Source organism: Cygnus olor, chromosome 9, assembly GCF_009769625.2.
Source record: "Cygnus olor isolate bCygOlo1 chromosome 9, bCygOlo1.pri.v2, whole genome shotgun sequence".
NCBI lineage: Eukaryota > Metazoa > Chordata > Aves > Anseriformes > Anatidae > Cygnus > Cygnus olor.
This window is the reverse complement of record NC_049177.1, coordinates 11,224,737-11,244,084: the sequence shown is the minus strand read 5'-3', so window position 1 is coordinate 11,244,084 and position 19,348 is coordinate 11,224,737. Positions and strand designations below refer to the sequence as shown.

The window sequence follows — 19,348 nt, the reverse complement described above, 5'->3', positions numbered from 1 at the left end:
CATTCCACCCCAGATCATTTTGAGTTTGGATATTTGGGTTAATGAAGGCAGCAAGACAATATATAAAGTCTCAGGGAATAGTTCTGCAGGGAGGGTGGAAAGCAATGCACTGTGTCTTCAAACCAACTCTACCCCCAACGACAATCGCCAACCTGTACATTCAATACAGGCAATGTGAGGGACCAAGCTTTCACATTAGATGTAATAGAAAAACATTCTTTACTCTGCAAGTGTCTTTACAAATATATATTTATATATTTAAGCCCGTTTCAGGCCATAAAAGCCCATAAAAAAACAACCAGTACCTTTTCAACAAGAGAAACTGTGATCCAGAAGTCTGAGGTGAAAGACTCCCAAGCAAGGGCTGCTTTGGCACTTCTCTGAAGGCCTCTATTTAGCACATAAAACCATCTTAAAAATCACATCAGCCTTTTATCTGCAAGGAGGGGTACCATTTTCAAGCCACACCCCCCCTTTACTACTCTCTGTGTGAGGTAAACTGGAATCACTTTTACATAATCACTTACTGCTTTAAAAAGGGGATATTGCATCCTGAAGACCAGCTTTTCCAAAAAAACATTCATGAATGGGTTAAAAAAAGTAAGATGCCGCTTGTGGATCCAACCACAATGTGCTGTTGTCTCAAAATAGAAGAAGTTGATACTAAAAAGCTATTCCAGATACATACAAGTACAAACACTAGAGCTGGTCAGAAAGATTCAGTTTCAACATTTTTAAAAAGCAGGGAATTTTTTCTGCAATGTGTTTTTTGCATTAATTCCCCCTATCCTCACTTTTCTACCAGTTCCATATACCCTTCAAAAAAAAAATCACTTGTCTGTTGTAAGAGTGCAAAGTCCATCCAAACCTTGTGTTCAAGTTCACTATCACTACACTTTAAAAATCCTGCTGGCAAATAAAAAGGTCTCGATTTAACTTAGCAAAAGTGATAATCTAGAAAATATTCAACATCAAGAGGTCTTACAAAAAACTTCAGACTACTAAAGCATTCTAAGGCACAGTGTTTTGGAAGAAGTGCTTTCTCCCTTTAGTGTTGCTTTATACACATCACGTGTGCGAGTCCGAGTGATGCATGGAGCTGCAAATGTATGCCATGCCTTCTTCCCAGTCAGTGAATTGAATCTTTCCCCCGCGGTTTCAGACGTAGGCTCCCAATGCTGCATGGAATTCAGTTAAACATTGCACCAGCTGCTGAAACTTGGGTCTTTCTTCAGGATCTAGGGCCCAACAGCAGGCCATCACAGCAAACCTGGAAGACAAACAGAAGACATGAGAACACACACTTGGCAACCACAGTCCCAAGCCTGAAAATGAAAAACAACACAACATTTGGCACAAGAAAGCCTGCCAACCAGAGGAAGAGAAAAGGAACCCCGCATTTTCTGATACACTGTGCTGAATCACTCCTGCTGCAGACAGACACCTGGAACGATCAATAAACACGCCATGACTGGAGGCACTGTTTTGATTCAGGATACAAGTCAGAGGCAATCCAGGAGGAAGTAATACATAATTCATCGGAAATTGCTGAAGTATTGTAAAAGCATAGCTCAAAGCGCTTCTGTGGTAGGTTTACGGGAAGGGGATTTGGAAGAACATGAGAGGCAGGAGGTGGTGCCTGTGTTCTTGCCTTCTCCCATCCCATTAAGATTATGATTAAACACTGCAAGTGCTACTATTTGAGCGCCACTACACAGAGTGCTTCTCTCTTTAGTCTTGCTGAGAGAACTGAAACTCCCCACAAACCCAGCAGCTCCTTACACTGCAGCCCCACAAATACCAAGTGGAAAACCTCCACCCCCTTTGGCTCCCTGTTCTCAGCCTGATGATTAACCCCGTCTCACCCACATATCAAAATTAAGAACAGAGGTGGGTCAGGATTAAATGAAACTCAACAACAAAAAATGTCAGCTTGCATTCCTCGAGGCAGATAATTGTGAAGCCACACAAATACTTACACAAGGGTCAGCAAAAACAAACAAACAGGAAAGGGAGAGGCAGACCTGGCTCTTTCATTGACAAGGTTGGCTTAACATGCTGGTTCCAAAAGAGACATTTTACCCTTTCTCCAAAGATGCACACTTACAGTTCATCAGGACAGTTGATCGGCTGAGCTATTCTATAGCCATCCTTTAAATAAGCAGCCATCTCAAAGGGGTCAATGTCGACATACGGAGTCTGTCCCAAAGTCATCAGCTCCCACAGTGTTACTCCAAAGGCCCACTGAAAAGAAAAAGCATGCAGCCCACTTAACAAGTCTAAGGAACATTAAAATTTTTATTTATTTTAATAAAAATTGGTTTAATGATTTCATAATATGTTTACCCCTTCAAAAACACTACCCGAAATTTCTCAAAGAAGTCCTATGAAATTCAAAGGTTCAGAAGAACAGAGTGAATAAACCATTTTTCTAAATCAAAATTCTCTGTATATTTTGAGTATACGCCCAGAAGTAGGACTTCTGAGAAAAACAAAGATTTTATCTAAGTAAACCTGGCAGCTGGATCAGCCTTCAACACATCATTCATCTGACACTCCTTCTAAAAGGAGCTTAAAAAGATGAAAACTCAATTAATCAATACAAGCACAAGCATTGTACAAGTAAAGTGGTTTAACTAGCTGGTATCCAGAGACCAAAGAGACAAAACCAAAAGAGGATGCTGATACTGCACAATGAAGATTCACAGCAGAAGTTACAAGTGCTGCAATCATCATGATTTATTTCAAAAGGGGCAGAACTGCCTTTTCTCTCAGCCTTGAAAGCTTCTTGGTTTTAATCAAAGGTGGCTTTGATTAGGAGTGTTTAAATTAAGGGATGCTGCCAGTGTACATTGAGAAGCTCAGAGCCAGAGAATGGCAGGCACACAGACCTGGCCCATCTCTGAACAGCTATCTATTAGCAGTGCGTGGAGGCAAGGAAGGTAAGGAAAAGGCAGGTAAGAAAAATGCCAATGAACAGGTGGTAGAGCACCTAGAGCATTAGAATAAAAAGCAATTCAAGCAAAACTACTTTGAGAATATAGCTACTTCTATAAGGACCTGCATACAAACAGCATAAAAAGATAGAGCTTCATGTCCACCAGAGAGGGGAAAAAAACAAAAGTCATCAGGAGTTGTTTTTATATGCTTTAGCTGACTGGTATAACTGTTGGCAGAGGAGGAATACGTTAGAAATGTTTCAAGCCAGGAAAACCGTTTTAAAGAAATGCATCCAAAAAGCAAGTTTAGAACACACGCTAATTGCATCTTAGCAGACACCACCTAAATCTCTTGTAACAGATTTCATCACCGATAAAGCTGCATGCAGTTGGTATTTAGATTTGTTCCAAGTGAACAGACAAAAACATATTACAACATATTTATGAAAAGTATCCAGGTAATTGCAAAAATGATAGTTAGGGCACATATCCCATACCCAGAAAGATCTCCCATTTTGCATGCTACAAAACTCAAACAACTACGCATATGAAGTACAGAACTACATAGTAGAAGCTGACTTTATGTAATACAAAAGGGAGTTGTGTTAAAATACTGTAAGCTGAATTGCACTGAAGTTTTCTAAAATGGTTATGAGACCAAGGTGCCTTCTTCCTAACAAAATTCTACTGGCAGTGCTATATAAACATTCATTTCCAGTCCAGTCTTCATGACCAGCAAATATGTTCGTGTTCCAGATTTTAGAAAGTGAGTAAGAAGAAATCAATGTTTTTATTGATCCCGTTTAGTATCATAAAAACATGCCTTTATAGGCAATTTCTATTTCCTGGTCTGTCTTCAAGTTTGGTATAACAAAACCCCACACGAGTATAATGAGAACAGAAATATTTCTGGAGCAGAGCTGACTCCCTTCCCTTTCTTTCCTTTTTGTCTTTTTTTTTTTATTTGTATGGCTTGATGTACAAAGACTATGGCAATGAGGAAAATGCAACCAGATCTTTTCAAAAATTTCCTAAACTAGCACATTTTAAGAAATAGATTACAATGTCTGGATGTAGCCACGTTAAGGAAAGCATCGTTACCAAAGAAAATACCCCCTTAGCAGGAAGAGACAGATCATAAGGGGAAGCGGTTTATCTAATTAGTACTCAAATTACCAAAGGTTGTTCTTCAAGGACAACCTCCTGTGAGCACAAGAACAGCCTGTTTGGATGTGCAGGAAGCTGAGCAAGCACAGTACAAGGCCACCATGGATGCACTGACTAAGCCCAGGCACCAAGGAAGGAAAGAAAGGTGGATGCAGGAGAAGGCTGCCTGAGGAACGCAGTGAGACTGCATGAGCATGCAGGGATGGAGTCTGGAGAACCAGAGCTCATCACGTGCATGAACACAAGACCATTGGACCAGACGGGATGCATCCAAGGGTGCTGAGGGAGCAGGCTGAAGTCACTGCAATGCTGCTCTCCTCATCTCTGAAAGGCCCTGAGAGCTGGGGAAGAGGCAACTGGACAAAAGGCACGCTCCTCAAGAGGCAGGGCCCAGGGAACTACAGGCCAGGAGCTGGGCGAGCAGCAGCTCCTGTGACGGTCAGGGAGCACAGGACACTAGAAGCCATTTCCACGCACGTGAAGCATAAAGGTGACTGGGAACAGCCAGCACGGCCTTACTGAGGGCAAACTGCCAAACTAAGCTGTCTGCTACTCTGCTGAGAACATAGTGAGTACAGAGAGAGCAACGGATGGATGTTCACCTTGGCTTTAGCAAGGTCACTGACATCATCTTCCATAGCATCCCTACAGCCCAAGTGGCAAGATGTTATCAGTAAAGCAACTGGACTGCTGGACTGAAACTGCTGTGATCAGCAACATGAGTCCAACTAGCAGCTGGTTATAGTGACAGTCCTCAGCAATCAGCACTGTTTCATCTCCAGTAACAACCTGGACTCTGAGGATGTTTCTGGATGATACCAAACTCAGAGTAGCTGGCAGGCTGGAGGTCAGGGCTTCTGCAGAAGGAAGAACTGGAGAAGTGGACTGAATGTCAACATTCAAGAAAAGCAAATACAAAGTCCTACCACTTGGATGGAATAACCCCCTGCAACAGGACAGGCTGGGGCTGGCAGCCTACGAAGCAGCTTTGCAGGAAAGGATCTTAGGGTCCTCATGAACAAGCTGAATGCATCAGCAGTGTGTCTTTGAAGCAAAAAGCCAGCTGTATTCTGGACTCTGTTACCATGAATATAGCCAGTAGGTCAAGGGAAACAATTCTTCCCACCTTTTCCCTACCTGCAAAATACTCTGTTCAACTTGGAGCTTCCCCATACAAGAGAAAAACACTGACAATTTCACCTGTTGATCCCAAATCCAAAGCCAACCTCCCAGAGGGGAAAGAGTTTAAGAACCATCACTATTTCTTAGATCTTCAGTGGACTACAGATCATGTTCATTCAAACAGCAAATGTGCTGATACAGGTTGCTCACTGAATGTAACTGTCTTTTCTGCTAACACTACCAAGTAGGACAAGGAGCAACGGACAATTCCACCAGGCGAGAAGTGCCTGCTTGACCTTTAAACTATCTACCCTAAGCAGCAAATGCAGGAAACAGGAGTGCAGTTCTGGATAAATCACCGATCTCTGTTCAGTGCCATGATTCTGTAATTACTGAGAAAGGTTCAGTGGGGGAAAAAAAGTTATCAAAATACTTTTACAAAATGTAAGGGGAAAGAAAAACAATGAAACTTACCACATCACTAGCACTGGAAAATTCATTGTTAACCAGGCTTTCGAGAGCCATCCATCGAACTGGTCTATTTTCATTATCCCCCAGGCAATGGTAGTCCATAGGAAACAGGTCTCGAGATAGCGCATTGTCTGTAATCTTAACCTGAAGTGCATCGTCAATGCTAATTTAAAAGAACAGAAGTATTTAGCAACCTCAGCACTACAGTTTTACAGAAAATATTTACACTCCACTTTAAGTTTCTAACTCAGGGTTTCGTTGGAGAATACTGATCACACTATCAACACAAAGTGTTAGCATTCTTCTTGATCAATACAGTTATTCTGTGGTTATCAAATACTAATTAAAGTATTTATTCTGTGTTAACGGACAAGCACCACAAAATCAGCAGTCTTAGATTAAATAAAATACAACATTTACAAATGCAGAAAAGTACAGTTAAGGCAAACAAAGAACTCCCTTAATTATTATTGCTCCCTTGGAGATACACTTTCAGTTGAATTATTTTAGCTATAGTACCTTTGTGGCATTTATGAGCTAAAGACTCAAGCAAAACAAGGTCTAACAGTATCTTGATAAAGCAACTGGTATCATTTGTGACCTAAAACCTCGTCCCTAATCAATATTATTTGCTCTAATAAAATATTTATTTCCACAAACACTGCCTCAGCAAAAGATACTCACTCTGATTGTTGGGCAATCAGAAATTGGAAGCTGGCTAAGGAAAACTTGTAATCAACAAAAAAAACATCTCAAAGTAACATAGAGGAACCTTTATGGAATAAACTTGTCTACTGATTTTTTCCCCCCTCTGGGATATTAATTCATGCTCTTTTAAACTTAAAAAAAGTCAAAATTCAGTGTTCTCAAACATCTGACTTCAGAATATGGGGAAAATGTTAGCTTAAATATTTTGTGACAAGAATAAGAAAATAACATTGCAGTTTTGGTTGTCTTTTTTTAATGGTGTTTGCCATCTTCATTTTTTTCAAGTACTTCTTTATTTTGATGAGAAAAAATAAATATAAATGCTCAATTTGTGTGCTTGCTGCTTTATTATTCCAGGTACCTTCATATTTACCCCATTCCTATGTGCTTTCAGGTCTGTTCATTGACCTCAAAATTTATACCAAGACATTTCCGTATCTTGTCACTCTTAATAGACACAAATGAAGTTCAGAGAAATTCCTAAAAGATCTGCCTATGAGCAAGTACAAAGGATACTTTCCAGTGACTACAGAGCCCTGACTTGTGTCATGGACTATGGACTATGTCCATTCCAACTGGGCCCAAGACACTTGAGTATTTCGCCCCCCCTTCACAAACCTGCTAAGAACACCGCAATCCTGGCTCCCTTCCCCAAATTAACACAGACACATAGACCTGATACACTTCATACGAACTCCTCCTTGTCTTTCCCACACAGAGGTACTCCCAGGAATAAACCTTGGAAAGAAGGGAGTAGCAGATGAACAAACCCCTTCAAGGAATCCTGGCTACTGACCACCTCTTTTTCTATGTAAAAACCCAAGGCTAGTCCAGTAGTTCTTGTACTGCAGCAGAGATCAGTAGATGTTCAGCTCCTGCCTGCATTTGCCATGGAGAAGAAGCACTAGATGCACTACAAATTGAGTACTATTGCCAGCACTCAGGATCACAAGTATGGCAACTAAAACGAAGCTGGAATTTGCCCCAGGAGGGCAGCGAGTAAAGTTGGCTAGACTGCTGACCCTTTGCACAGGAATGGCACGAGGCAATTAATCCTCTGCACTGAAATGAGACGTTGTCACCAGGTAGTTTCCCTGGAGCACTGCTTATGATTTTTGCTTTCTGTGGTATCACTTTTTCAATATATCCACCAGAGAAAAAAAACAATAAGAATTAAGAGTGTCTAAGGAACTGTATCAAACTAAGCGTCCTTACACTGCCTGAAAGATTTTGCTGAGGTGGCATTGTAGCATTGGTTCAAAAGCACGAGGGGTGGCTAGAGGGTAGATGTTCCTGCCTCCTCTGTCCAACAGTACCTGGTGGAAAACCTGTCCACTAGTAAACTGCCAAGATATTCCAAGTTCCTATTAACATTAATGGCTTCCTTTAAGTGAGCATTTGAAAAAATAAGGAAAGACAAAAAGCTACTACTAGTCTTTCAGAACTGGATGCTCTGCTCTTTTAAAAAAGAAGCATTCTGGCTCACCCTATATTTAAAAGAAAATTTTTTTTTTACTGACAAGAGCACTCGCACAAAACTTCGAAAAAAAGTGGTATGTTTTGAAGTAGAGATTGGGTCAGTTAAAGAAAGCCTATCTTAGCCCTGGTTAGTGAGGTAACACTGTTTGCAATGACTCTACCCCATTTAGTACTTACACGCAGTTTCTAGCAGCCAGGTCTTTGTGAATGACCTCCCGTCTGGCCAAATAACTCATTCCACAGGCAATCTGAATAGCCATATGTACAAGATCCTGCTGGGAAATTGCCTGCAAGAGCAAAGAAGAGCAATCAATGCAGAACTGCAAGCCCAGTGCCTACTAGGTTAGTATTTTATTTGCATTCTAGAGGAGAGGGAAAGGGCACTAACCTTTAGTAGCCGGTGATTTCTCATTTTCTAGCTGTTTACAGACACTATCTGTTCTTTATTCTTTTCTTTTTTTTTTTTTAAGAAAAAAAAATTTTCCTCCCGTTTTTTCCTTGACATGGCAGGGGCAAACATTTCCAATTTGCAACTTTCTCACTGTTACACAGCCTTTTCCTGGATTAGTGGTGAACGTAGGCAGATTTTACCTTCTTATCACAGTATTTTCACTTTCTGTTTCTCTAGAAACCAACTCCTTTTCAAGCAGCAGACAAAATTCTCATTGCTGCCTATGACTGAAAGCTACTATTAAAGGCTGTTGCTCCTTCTACTTTTACAATTTCACAGTTCCATATAAATCAAACCCTTGCATACATCTATAACCCACTTTCTCTTTCATTTCTACAGTATTCCTGAAGCTCCAGTATGTAGGTAGACACTGAAGCTGCAAGACTGTGATTAAACTAAATACTAAATTAAAAAAGACACTTCTTTGTTAACTGCTTGTTAATAAGAATAAGAACCACTTATTATTTCACAAAATTCAAGAGTTTGCTTTAGGTATTTGTATAAAAGTTCCATCTTCAATTAAGCATCTCCGACACCAAACATCCCAACTTTTGCTAGGTGGGAAGTATGGCATACCAACTAAGAGGCAATTCCTGTTTGAAATAATATAAACACAGTTTGTCTGAATTCTTGGAAAGGGGTATTAGTGTGCTGCACAGAGATTTATAACCCAGATTAAGCAGCAAAACAAGTGAATCAAAGTTGAAAGATCCTAGCAGCTTATCACAATTTATTGGTCTTGTAAATTAACAGAGGCAGGTAGCCCTTGCCAGTTTCCCCTGTGTAACTTAAATCCACAACCATATATCATTTCCGCCTCTTTTTCAGATATGTTGATATACCAGCTACTACCCTGACCAAGAGTTTAACTCAGCTTCATTAGTCTCTGAATAGCTGTGATAAATGCAGCCAAGAATGTTTTCCTTGTATGAATCAAAATAAATACACGCTAAGGAACCTGCTTGTCAATTCTTTCATTGTCAGGACAGGTAAATAACACAACTATTTCTTTTAAGGCACAAACACAGATGACAAACCATGGCTTCTGAGTAAAAGCTGAACAGCCAGGAAGTGACAGATTTTCTGAGTTTACCTGAGGATTGTTGGCCTCCACCAGCTTGCACTGTCGCAAGAATAGTTTAAGGTTCCCCCAGTTCATGTACGGCAGCAGCACCATTGGTTTCTCTCCCTCTTCTATACAGACGTGAGTGATAGGTAGCAGATTCCTGGAAGAGAGCAAAATTCCTAGTTTTATGAAGTTGAAATTTGACAAAGATCTTCTCAATCCCTAAACACACTAAATGAAAGTGACTCAATGGTAAAGAAAAGCATTAACCTTTGATACAGATCACAGAGCAAAAGGCCTCCAAATAACTGAGGCAGCAGACATTTGGGGGAGGCAGAGGGTAGAGAAATATTTGAGTATCTTCCCATTAGGAAGGAACCCCCAGATTTTTCACTTGTCCAAGAGGGTTGAATTAAGATTTGGTGAATACAGGTTATCATTTGCATGAAGACAAAAAACATTGTGCCTGATGCATTTCAAAATGCCAGAACAGCAACTTTTAGTTTCGAATTAGCTTAACATTAAATTGCACCATAAATGCAGAAGTAATTCAGGGCTTCTACCAGGGGCGTTTCACTCTTCCTGACAGCTCAGATAACCCTTGTGCTGCAGTGTTTACGAACATCTTCCTGTAGTATCAACATAAAAATTTGTAGAAACTTGAAACAGCCTCTAGAGTTTCAATTTTCCCTGAAACATTTTCAGATGACTGTATTTTCTATCAGAAACATTTTGATGAGTTCTGATCGTTTTTAGAGGGGAACTTTGAAATCCCATGTCCTTGTAAGAAGTGGTCTGGTAGTCAGCTGTTACACCCATGAACTCTACGTGCCTGTTTAGCTCTACCTTCAACAAAAATAAACACCCCAGCTTGATAGGTGTCATAGAGAAGAAAAGCTTTGGGGATTTTTTAAGAAGTTTGACTTGTAAAAGCAAGGATAACAGCTGATTTTGAATGATGGGAGAAAGGCTGTTTCATTTAGTTTCAGTTTTAATTGTATTTCCCCAAGAAGCTGCTATTGCTCTTTACACAATCCTGTCTTTTAGACAAGGTCTTAACTATAACAATTCTTAGAAAAGCAACTTTTAAATCCACTGTAGAACTAACAGTTCTGCTTGAACTTCCCTTCCCTTATGTTACCAGTGAAAACGAACTACCAGCCATGGAACCTGACAGTGAGCGTGGGTTTCTTCTTACCTGCATCCTTGCTAGTAACAAAGGTCTTTAAGGGCAATTTCAGCCTTCAATCTAAGCTGCAAAACTGCAAGTAACACAAGCTGTTTGGGGTATTAATTTAAACATGTAAGCCATCACCCCCGAAATCACGCCAGTAATTCTAAGGAATAAATCCCATCAGTGACATTACGATGCCATACCAGGGCAACACATGCATGCAAGAGTCCTAAAGAGCAGTGTCCTACATGGATACACAGAAATATCTAGTCACAGGACTCCTCTGTGCCACGTAGAAAATTACGAATAGTACAAGGCAGACTAGTTGATTACCTAAAATGATAATCAACCTGTATATAGACTTCTTCCCCTCATCATTACTAAGATCTCACCACATTTAACAATAGCCTGTGCAAGAAGCAGTATAAGCCAACAGCACCTTTTTCTGTAATAACTGAGAATGAAAGGAATATCTAGCCATGTATTAAAGGAATATCTAACCATCTCTCACTGCTTGGCCTGGAACACCAAACCAAAGACTTTTGCCATTTCCCCCATATACTGCTACCCTCTGATTTCACTGACTGTGCAGCTCTAAAAGCGTGTCAGGCACTCTTTGCAATAGGAAGCACGCCTGGAACTCTGCATTTTAAAGTCATGCAGAAATCTTTTCAGCTCTTTATGGCTTGAAAATTTTCAAATATATAAAACGTTGTTCAATTTGTAAACAACCGTTTTGCCTCCTCCCAAAGACCTTTAAGCACAAGTATTTTCATCTTGCACAGATACAGTTTGGCTTATAAACACTGAGTAGCTCACCTGTGATGAAGTCCTCTGAGTTTACAGCTTTCAGTCAGCATCATTGTCACCTGCACCTCTGAAGCTTGATCTAATGAAAAAAATAAAAGCTACAGATATAACTTTGGCAACAAACCAATGTATTAATTGAAATTTGGTCCAGATTTGCAAGTCAGCTAAGGTCACTTGAGCACAAACAGAATTTGTTTACCTACATTTTTTAAATGGAGTTTAAAAAAACCACACAAGTAAGCCAAGTTCTAGGGTATATTTCTGCTTAAACAAATGCGGTGAAGCCGAAAAAGGAAAAAAACTGCAGGTGCTGACAGAATGTACTCTTGCCACTTCCTGACAGCTTTTGGGCACACACGAACCTCTTGCACCAGGCAGCATGGGTCAAATCCTGCGCCCACAGCCAGCACTGCTAGAAGCAGGAGAGCTTGCCAGGTGTTTCCCAAAAGCACAGAGGTGCGCAGAGGGCACCAGTTTGCTGCTGAGTAACAACACAGGCTTCTGCAGTTTACTTTCATGTTGATAGAGACCATTTATTCCTAGATTCACATATTTAGTGCTCCCTACTTGAAACACTTGACTCTTGGTAACCTTAGAAATGTTTGCAGTTCTCCTCCCAGCCTTTAAAAAACCAAAAGAAATCCCTGCTGCCAGCTGGAACTCGAGCTTCTCTGATAACTCCAGCAACCCACAGCAAGCAGAACATCTTCTGGACAGAAGCACTGGCTGCACCCCTCTTCCCCACAAACATTTTTGTGTTGATTTTTTTTGTTTTTTTGTTTTGTTTTTTCCTGGTGGCAAGAAGCAATAGGCAAGCTTAAGGCAATGTAACTCAGGGCTCACACAAACCCTCCCTCTTCATACCTGGGTGCACTCTTCTGTCCCTCCTTCATGTTACAACCAGCACTCCTGCAGCAAGCTAGCACAGGAGAGAACCCAGCTGAGGCCAATCAGTTCTCCTTGCTGCATTAGAATGAATTTACATATCTCATCTGAGTCAAACATTTTACTGCCCTAGGAGGGGAAATGGAGGTGAAGAGGATAGGGAACAGAACACACATCCACTCCTCTCCCTTCTTCATGGTCTTGCCCTCCTCCTCATACCAGCTCTGGCACCTCACTGGACCCTTTCCTAACTGAACTGTAATCTTGCAAAAGAAAAAGCAACTTTTGGCTGAAGGAGAGGTGCACGTGGTCAGTGCAGAAGAGCACAAGGTAGGGAAGGAATGCACAAGGCCCAGAGAGAGAGCATGGCCTCCCCGTCATGGCAATGGCAAGCTACTAGATGTGCTCTACCTACAACACGCTCGCCTCCAGCTTTTTAGACCTGCTGGAAGCACAGGCAGCTCCAGGCACGCCGCAGCCCTTCTGATGGACCTAGGAAGGGTTCATCAAAAGAGAAATCGTGTAACTCAAGAACGTGGGAGCTGCTAAACATCAGCTGATTGAGAAACTTCACCAGGGGAAGAAAGGATATCCCAAGGCAAACTGCTGCAGAGGCTCTTTTACCACCTCAGCTGGGGAGAAAACAAAAAGGAGGCATGCCTTCCTAAAGGCATCCAGATGCTAAAAAACAAAGAGACTGGGGAATCAACATTACAAATTCAGATGTAAGTCCTGGGCAGAGGCACTGAAGTCTGAGTATGCTTGGAAACCCCTAGGGAGCATCACTGCCCAGCCCCTGCGCAGGCTGAAGGACTAAGACCACCAAACCCTGAAACAGCACTCCAAGTGCCATGACATTCATGGCTCTGGTGTCTTACGGGATGCATCAAAATGGTGCATCTCCTTTTGTTTGATAACAAATATGCACGGGGGTAGGGTACAAATAGGTTCTTGCAATAACAGAGGCCTCACGTGAGCAAATGTCTCCAGTTTGAACTCCATCGATGCCATGAGAAAGAGAAGGCCCTACCTACTAGGCAGCGATAGCACCCAGCTATTTTAGCCTTTTATACGTGACAAACTTCATCTAAAGGAGACAGACCTCAGGTTTGTAAATGAACGAGAAAAAACAAGACGCTTCATTAAAATCAGTTCATATAGGCACGAATGGCTGAACCATCCAGCTGTTCCACAGGGCAAGAAGCACTGAAAATAAGGCACAAAAGCATGTTACAGGAAGCCAGAGGAACTGCTAGCAGGTTACTAGTATAAAGCTTCAATTTTAAAATGCATTAACCACTCACATTCAAACAGACCACAGCTTCTTCATCCCAATGTACAATGAAGTGCTGAAAGATTACCAGGTGCGAGTTTGGGTTGATGAACTTGCTCACACACTCTTTGGCCCTGTGCTCGCTTAACTGGTTTGCTTTTAATTACAAGATTCACCATGCAATGATCTGGAGTGCTAAATCAGAGTTTATTTAAAACTGGATTTAAAATCTACAGAACAAGTTAATCTGGTCCAGACAACACACCCATCATCTCTTCATGCTCACGCTGTTACAGACGAACTGTTGTGTCAATGCCTTTCCCTTTCTATCACACAGGGTGTTTGTCACAAGGTCATTGTTACGCTTCAGTGTTTTCTTTCAGCTCAGATAGACTATGCTAGAACTCCCGAGCACCCAAAGGATGATTGACTCCCATTCAAGTATATACGGAAATCTAAATCTTATCTGGTGAAACAGTCCCAGCATCCACATTGTGTTTTCTTATCAATATTATTTCCTTGTTTTCTGCATGGAAAAAACTTACACAAAATCAACCAAAACAACACACGCAGAACAAACAATAGCAGTGCAAGGCTAATCCTCCTCCAACTTAGACCTGTGCCAATTTAGAAGAATACAATTTGATTATTGTGGTTTTACTAGATATAATTCAAAACAGAACATAAATTATCACTTTGAAAATTGAGCGATTCCAGCCAAAAGGAGTCCAAAATATAAAAATCAGGGTATTGCTATTCCAACAGTTCCCATTGCAATTAAACCTAATTTTATGACCATTTTCTTTAGTTACATGATAAAGAGTGCAATTAAACTCATTTATTTTCATAAAGTCATATTTATTAGATTATAGCCAGATAAGTCTTCATAGATTACGAAGGTGATTTTGGCAATAAAACATCTTGCTGTAGAGGACACGATCATCTGGGCAACCTGACCATCCTGCATTGCAAACCCACATAAGCAGTCAAGAAACCCCACAGCCTTTCTGGCTTTGATATGAGAAATTCACAGTCCCTGGGCAGTGCAGGGGCAGCCCTGACCTGTCAGCTCCAGCTCAGTGAGACACAAGTGAGGACACACTAAGGCAAATTTTATAGGTTTCATCTTCCTGCCTGAGCCAAACATTCTGCTGAAACCATACTTCAGATCTCTAAGTGTCACAAACTGTAAGCACACACATTTTAGTATTTTGTTTTTCAATGGTTTTATTTAGTATTTTCTTGTTTCTGTAGCCACACAAAACAAGACTTGTAGAATGATCTTGTCAAACACACAAGAATGCCCACAGGCTTTTGCGGCTTGTTTTCTTTTTGTATGGGATCTTGAGGTTATTTGATCTGAATATGGCCACACATACAGGTAAACAGGAGAGAATAGGGGGAAAAGAAAGGGGAAAACCTCCCACAGAGCCATAAACCTCTCAAATTAGAATAGCCACGACAGAGGAGGCCGCAGTCTCACATGCATTAGATTTGTCATCAGGAAACAGTGTCGAGTTGAAGCTGAACAATCCTGGGCAAGGCTTGTTGCACAACATCTTCAAAGCCCTAAAAAAGCTAAACTTCCCTTTGAGATATTAATGCTATTTGTGATTGGGAATACCTCTGTACTCAGCAATCCATGGAGCTGCAGCCTGATGATAGTGAGCTGAGGTACAGTCAGGACACTGCTGCTCAGCCCTGAGAAAGCATCATCTATTTTCACAAAGCTGTCACACACCAACAGCTGAGTAGTTGAATTGCAAAAAAAAATGGAGATGACATGAGTTAGGACAAATATCTGGGAGACAGCAGTGATTCTAGATGTTCAGTTAGGACAAGAAGGGCCCAAGTTTTGTAAGGTGCTCAAAAGCAAGACCAGAAGCGATTTAAGACAGATGATGTAGATGCATCCCAGAACTATGAAGATGATCTTACCCTTGCTGTTACAAGGCAAGGGCTGGGAAAGTCTACCTTGGGGCACGGAGCAAGAACAGGCTAGAATTTCTGGAAGCTTTGATATGGCTACAAGTTTATCTCACACTATTACATTATTTGTATACAGCTAGGCACAATGGGGCTCTTGGCACTGCCACTTTCATGTATGAGGCTAATCTCCCCACACAATTCTGGCAAGCGTTTTATGTGCTGAGGCCCCTCCTAGTTCCTGGGGACAGAGCACCTACTTGATTTTTACCCACTTCCAGGATCCCATCTGCAAAACTGTGCTTTAAATCCTCATTTACCAGCACTGTCAGTCACGTGAATCATCATGACACAGCTGACATGTTTACAGGGAGTTTTGCGATGACACTAAAATTGCACCAATTTGCTTGCTACGAGACTGGGTGCTCCAGCAATGGCTGAGCATCATGCTGTGCGTTCACTGGGTGGTTGTACGTCAGGAAGAGTCGCTCCACACCTCAAATTACCCACCAGAGATGAAAAGCAGCAATTACTTGAATATTGCACTGGGTTATCTGATTAGCTGGATGGCTTTCAAGAACAACATTTTAGGTCAGATCTTCCAGAATCACAAATTAGCAAACACTGTATTACAGCTTCAGACTTCAGATCGCACCTCGGTCATTAAAATAAATTACTTCAGAGAGCAGGAAGGTAAAGAAAAAGCACGACGTAACCAAAGGTTTCAAAATTCAAACAAGATATTCCAGAGCCTTTCCATAGCCTACTACGGACAGCAACACACAGCAATTTCTTCCAGCATTCCTATCAGAAGTAGCTCCACAAAGCACAGCAGCTCAGCAATCAAGGCTTCCAGTGAACGCGACTCCTGACGACAGCATCTGAAGAGATATTTTACCTAAACCTTTTCTCACTTTTGGACCCATCTGTGGTGTCTTATTCCTATGCCAACTTCCATCTGTCTCATTACAAGCTTACACAGCAGACTTTCCCTAACAACAACGTATTTATACAATCCACTTTATATATGGCTATCTATTTTCACACGGGTTGTACTACTTCAATTATCTTTCAAATTTGAAGGCTTTGCCAAACATACAGTGACAAAGTCCACTAGCTCAAGTTACTGAAGGGAGAAAAGCACGTGGGCAGGCACGGCAGTCCCACACTGTGTCCATAGGAACTGAGACTAGGAAATTAAAATCCTGACTGTAAATATTCAGCTTGAGGTGAGAAATACTCCTACTATCAACACGTTCTTTTTAATTACTGCTGCTTCTGCAGAACAATTCATTACATAAAATTTCTCCCAAGGCAGAATTCAATCACAGTTCAAAGATTACACACATCTGAATACTGCTTTAACCCTTCTCAGCAAGTCTTTGGTTTTTGGAAGAAATTGAACAATCAAAGACTATCCTGAGTTCACCTCTGTTGCGCTGGTAGGCATTTTTAGAACTTCCCTTCAATAGGGGAATGAGCTGTTAAAGGAAGTTAGGAGCTATAAATCAAATCAAAATGAATGCAAGTAGTCACAATCCAATCTACTTTTTATAGGGGGAAGAGGACATACACACACAAACACTGATGCTTTAAAACTTCAGGAGGTCCCAGCAGTGAGTGACAAGTTAAGGTAGATGCCAGCAACATCTGATCTGCCCACCACTGAAGTGAAAGGGTTAAAAAACCTTGCTCCTCTTCACAGTTCTCTTACAGGTGCAACTCTGAGAGAGCTACAGAGCCACTCAGGTAAGGGCTGTACTTTCACACATCAGCTCTCTGCTTTACAAGGCAACCACTCATCATACAGACCTCAAATACTCTATGTTAAAACAAACATCCATCCAACAACCCAAGGAGGACACGGAGTAGGTCACCATGCTTAGTGTTGTTAGAATTCCAACACAGCAGGATTTCTCCTCCGATCTTAATACCAAAGCTATTTCTAACGTTTGTTTCCACACCACAACCACACAGTTATTTTCCAAAGCAAGGCAGTTTACATTTTCAAATTCAAGCCCAATTTTAATGCATTCTGGAAGTGATTCAACATAACACCACTAAAACGGGGAATGCTGTTCTGGTTTTCTTACATTACAAATGTACGCACAGATTTAAACCATAGAAAAGAGTGGAGCGAAGCATGATTTGGGAGTAGTGTTATTTGCCTACTTAACAGTGGAGGAATCTAGAGGCACAGCAGCATACAGCAACAAGTCAAAGGCTCTTTGCTTAGCGATCTGTTCAAATTAAGTCAGAAAGTAAAAAATGAACCTGAAGTAGAACTGGGGAAGGAAGATAACTGCTTTAATGTTTCAGCATCTGCTGAAAGGGCAGCAGCTAACAAAAGTGAAATACAAGTACTAGTTTTAACTCTTTGCAAATTTAAGTGTACTTCGGATTATGAAAGGGCAATCTTTTTCTGCAGAAACATACAAAATAGCAGATATTTAAATTAAGACATTTAAGTGCAGCACTTTTTTTAATGTAGATTGTACTATTTAAAGGTCTCTCAGTATACTTTCTTAATGAACTAGGACTGAATAACATACAGTACATTTTTTTTAGTCAACTTCCATGAATTTATTACTTTTCCCTAATTATTTAAATTCATGTATCCTCCCTCTATGATGAAATTTAAGAGAACTCCAAGAAGAAGCAGAACTCCTTAATTTTTTTTTTGTTGTAAACTGTCTTCTAAAGAAGCAGGATCATGTACTCTGATTTTGGGACATTAAGTACTTTTTATTTATTTTCAGAAGATGTTTGTATGTGTGGTTAAGACATTTACAGAATGAACTTAAACTTGTAAATTTTAACAATGTACTGCTTCTGAATGTAAAGTCAACGCAATTTTAAAATGGTACCTTGAGAATCACTCTGTACGCTCGAGGTCGTGGTATACAGTATGCCCAATATGGCGAAGAAGCTCTTCAACTTTGTTAAGGCAAAGCTTATTAAACATACAACTCATCTAATTATGCCTCTTGCTTTCCCCTGCTTTGCATGGTGTAAATTCTCAGGATCTTTCTTCTGACACTACCTAAATGTACACAAGAAGTCCTAAAGGTCACCAAGCCAGGCCATAAATAGGCCCCAACAGGCATCACGTGAATGAGGGCAGTAAAAGGTCTGTAAGCTATGGACAGTTAAGTCAGACTGGCTTCAACATACAACTTCACAGCTAGGGGGTTCCTCTTGTCTACGCCACAGCACAAGCATGCACTGCTGACCTGTTGGACTCATCCTAAAGATGCCTTGCATCCTACAAACACTCTGAAGTCAGCAGTGGTCCTGAGATATACCAGCTGAACCCCACTAGGCTCCTCCAAGGCTTCCACTGCAGAATCAAGATCCATACTGGGGATGTGGGGATGTGGAGTACACTTTGAGTATCCACTCTTAACTAGTTAAGAACACAAAAACAAAAAGCAATAGCATAACATTGGAATTGGCCAATGCTGCTGAAAAAGTCCTTTAGTGATCTATGCTGACATGAACAAAACTCAAAGCTTTGCTGAAGTTAGTAAAACGATGGAGCCTGAAGAGTTAATCTTCACTTATGCTGTGACTTTGTTTCCAGTGCTTTTCATGGGTGGATTGTTTTCAAGCACTCCTTTCTTGTACAAAAGAAAAATTTTAAGTGGTTAGAAAAATGACACAGACGCAGTCAGGTTATCTTGAATAGCAAGATTGGTTGTTTTTAATAAAAATGTACCTTGGCCAGAATGTACTAAATGAGTCAAGGCTCTGCACAGCTCAAATTCACTGCGTGCATTCCTGGAATAATACAATTCCATTTGTTCCTGAAAGATTTTCTCCTTTGAATGAAAAGCACCATTAAACAATGTACTCTTTAAACCAGAATGCAAAACTG

At 40.9% G+C, this 19,348-nt stretch overlaps 1 protein-coding gene across 3 annotated transcripts in view; it reads right to left on the bottom strand.

Moving 5' to 3' along the window:
• Positions 1 to 200: 200 nt before the first annotated feature.
• The window catches only part of RYK (receptor like tyrosine kinase), a 57,480-nt gene continuing 38,332 nt past the window's right edge, over positions 201 to 19,348 (bottom strand). For all 3 annotated transcript variants that reach the window (XM_040567030.1, XM_040567029.1, XM_040567028.1), the window contains 6 exons: positions 11,397 to 11,466; positions 9,431 to 9,563; positions 8,064 to 8,173; positions 5,703 to 5,862; positions 2,108 to 2,244; positions 201 to 1,270 (listed from right to left, as the gene is read on the bottom strand). In XM_040567030.1, the coding sequence (XP_040422964.1) occupies positions 1,159 to 1,270; positions 2,108 to 2,244; positions 5,703 to 5,862; positions 8,064 to 8,173; positions 9,431 to 9,563; positions 11,397 to 11,466 (722 nt within the window). In that variant the 3' untranslated portion in view covers positions 201 to 1,158. The remainder of the gene's footprint in view (positions 1,271 to 2,107; positions 2,245 to 5,702; positions 5,863 to 8,063; positions 8,174 to 9,430; positions 9,564 to 11,396; positions 11,467 to 19,348) is intronic.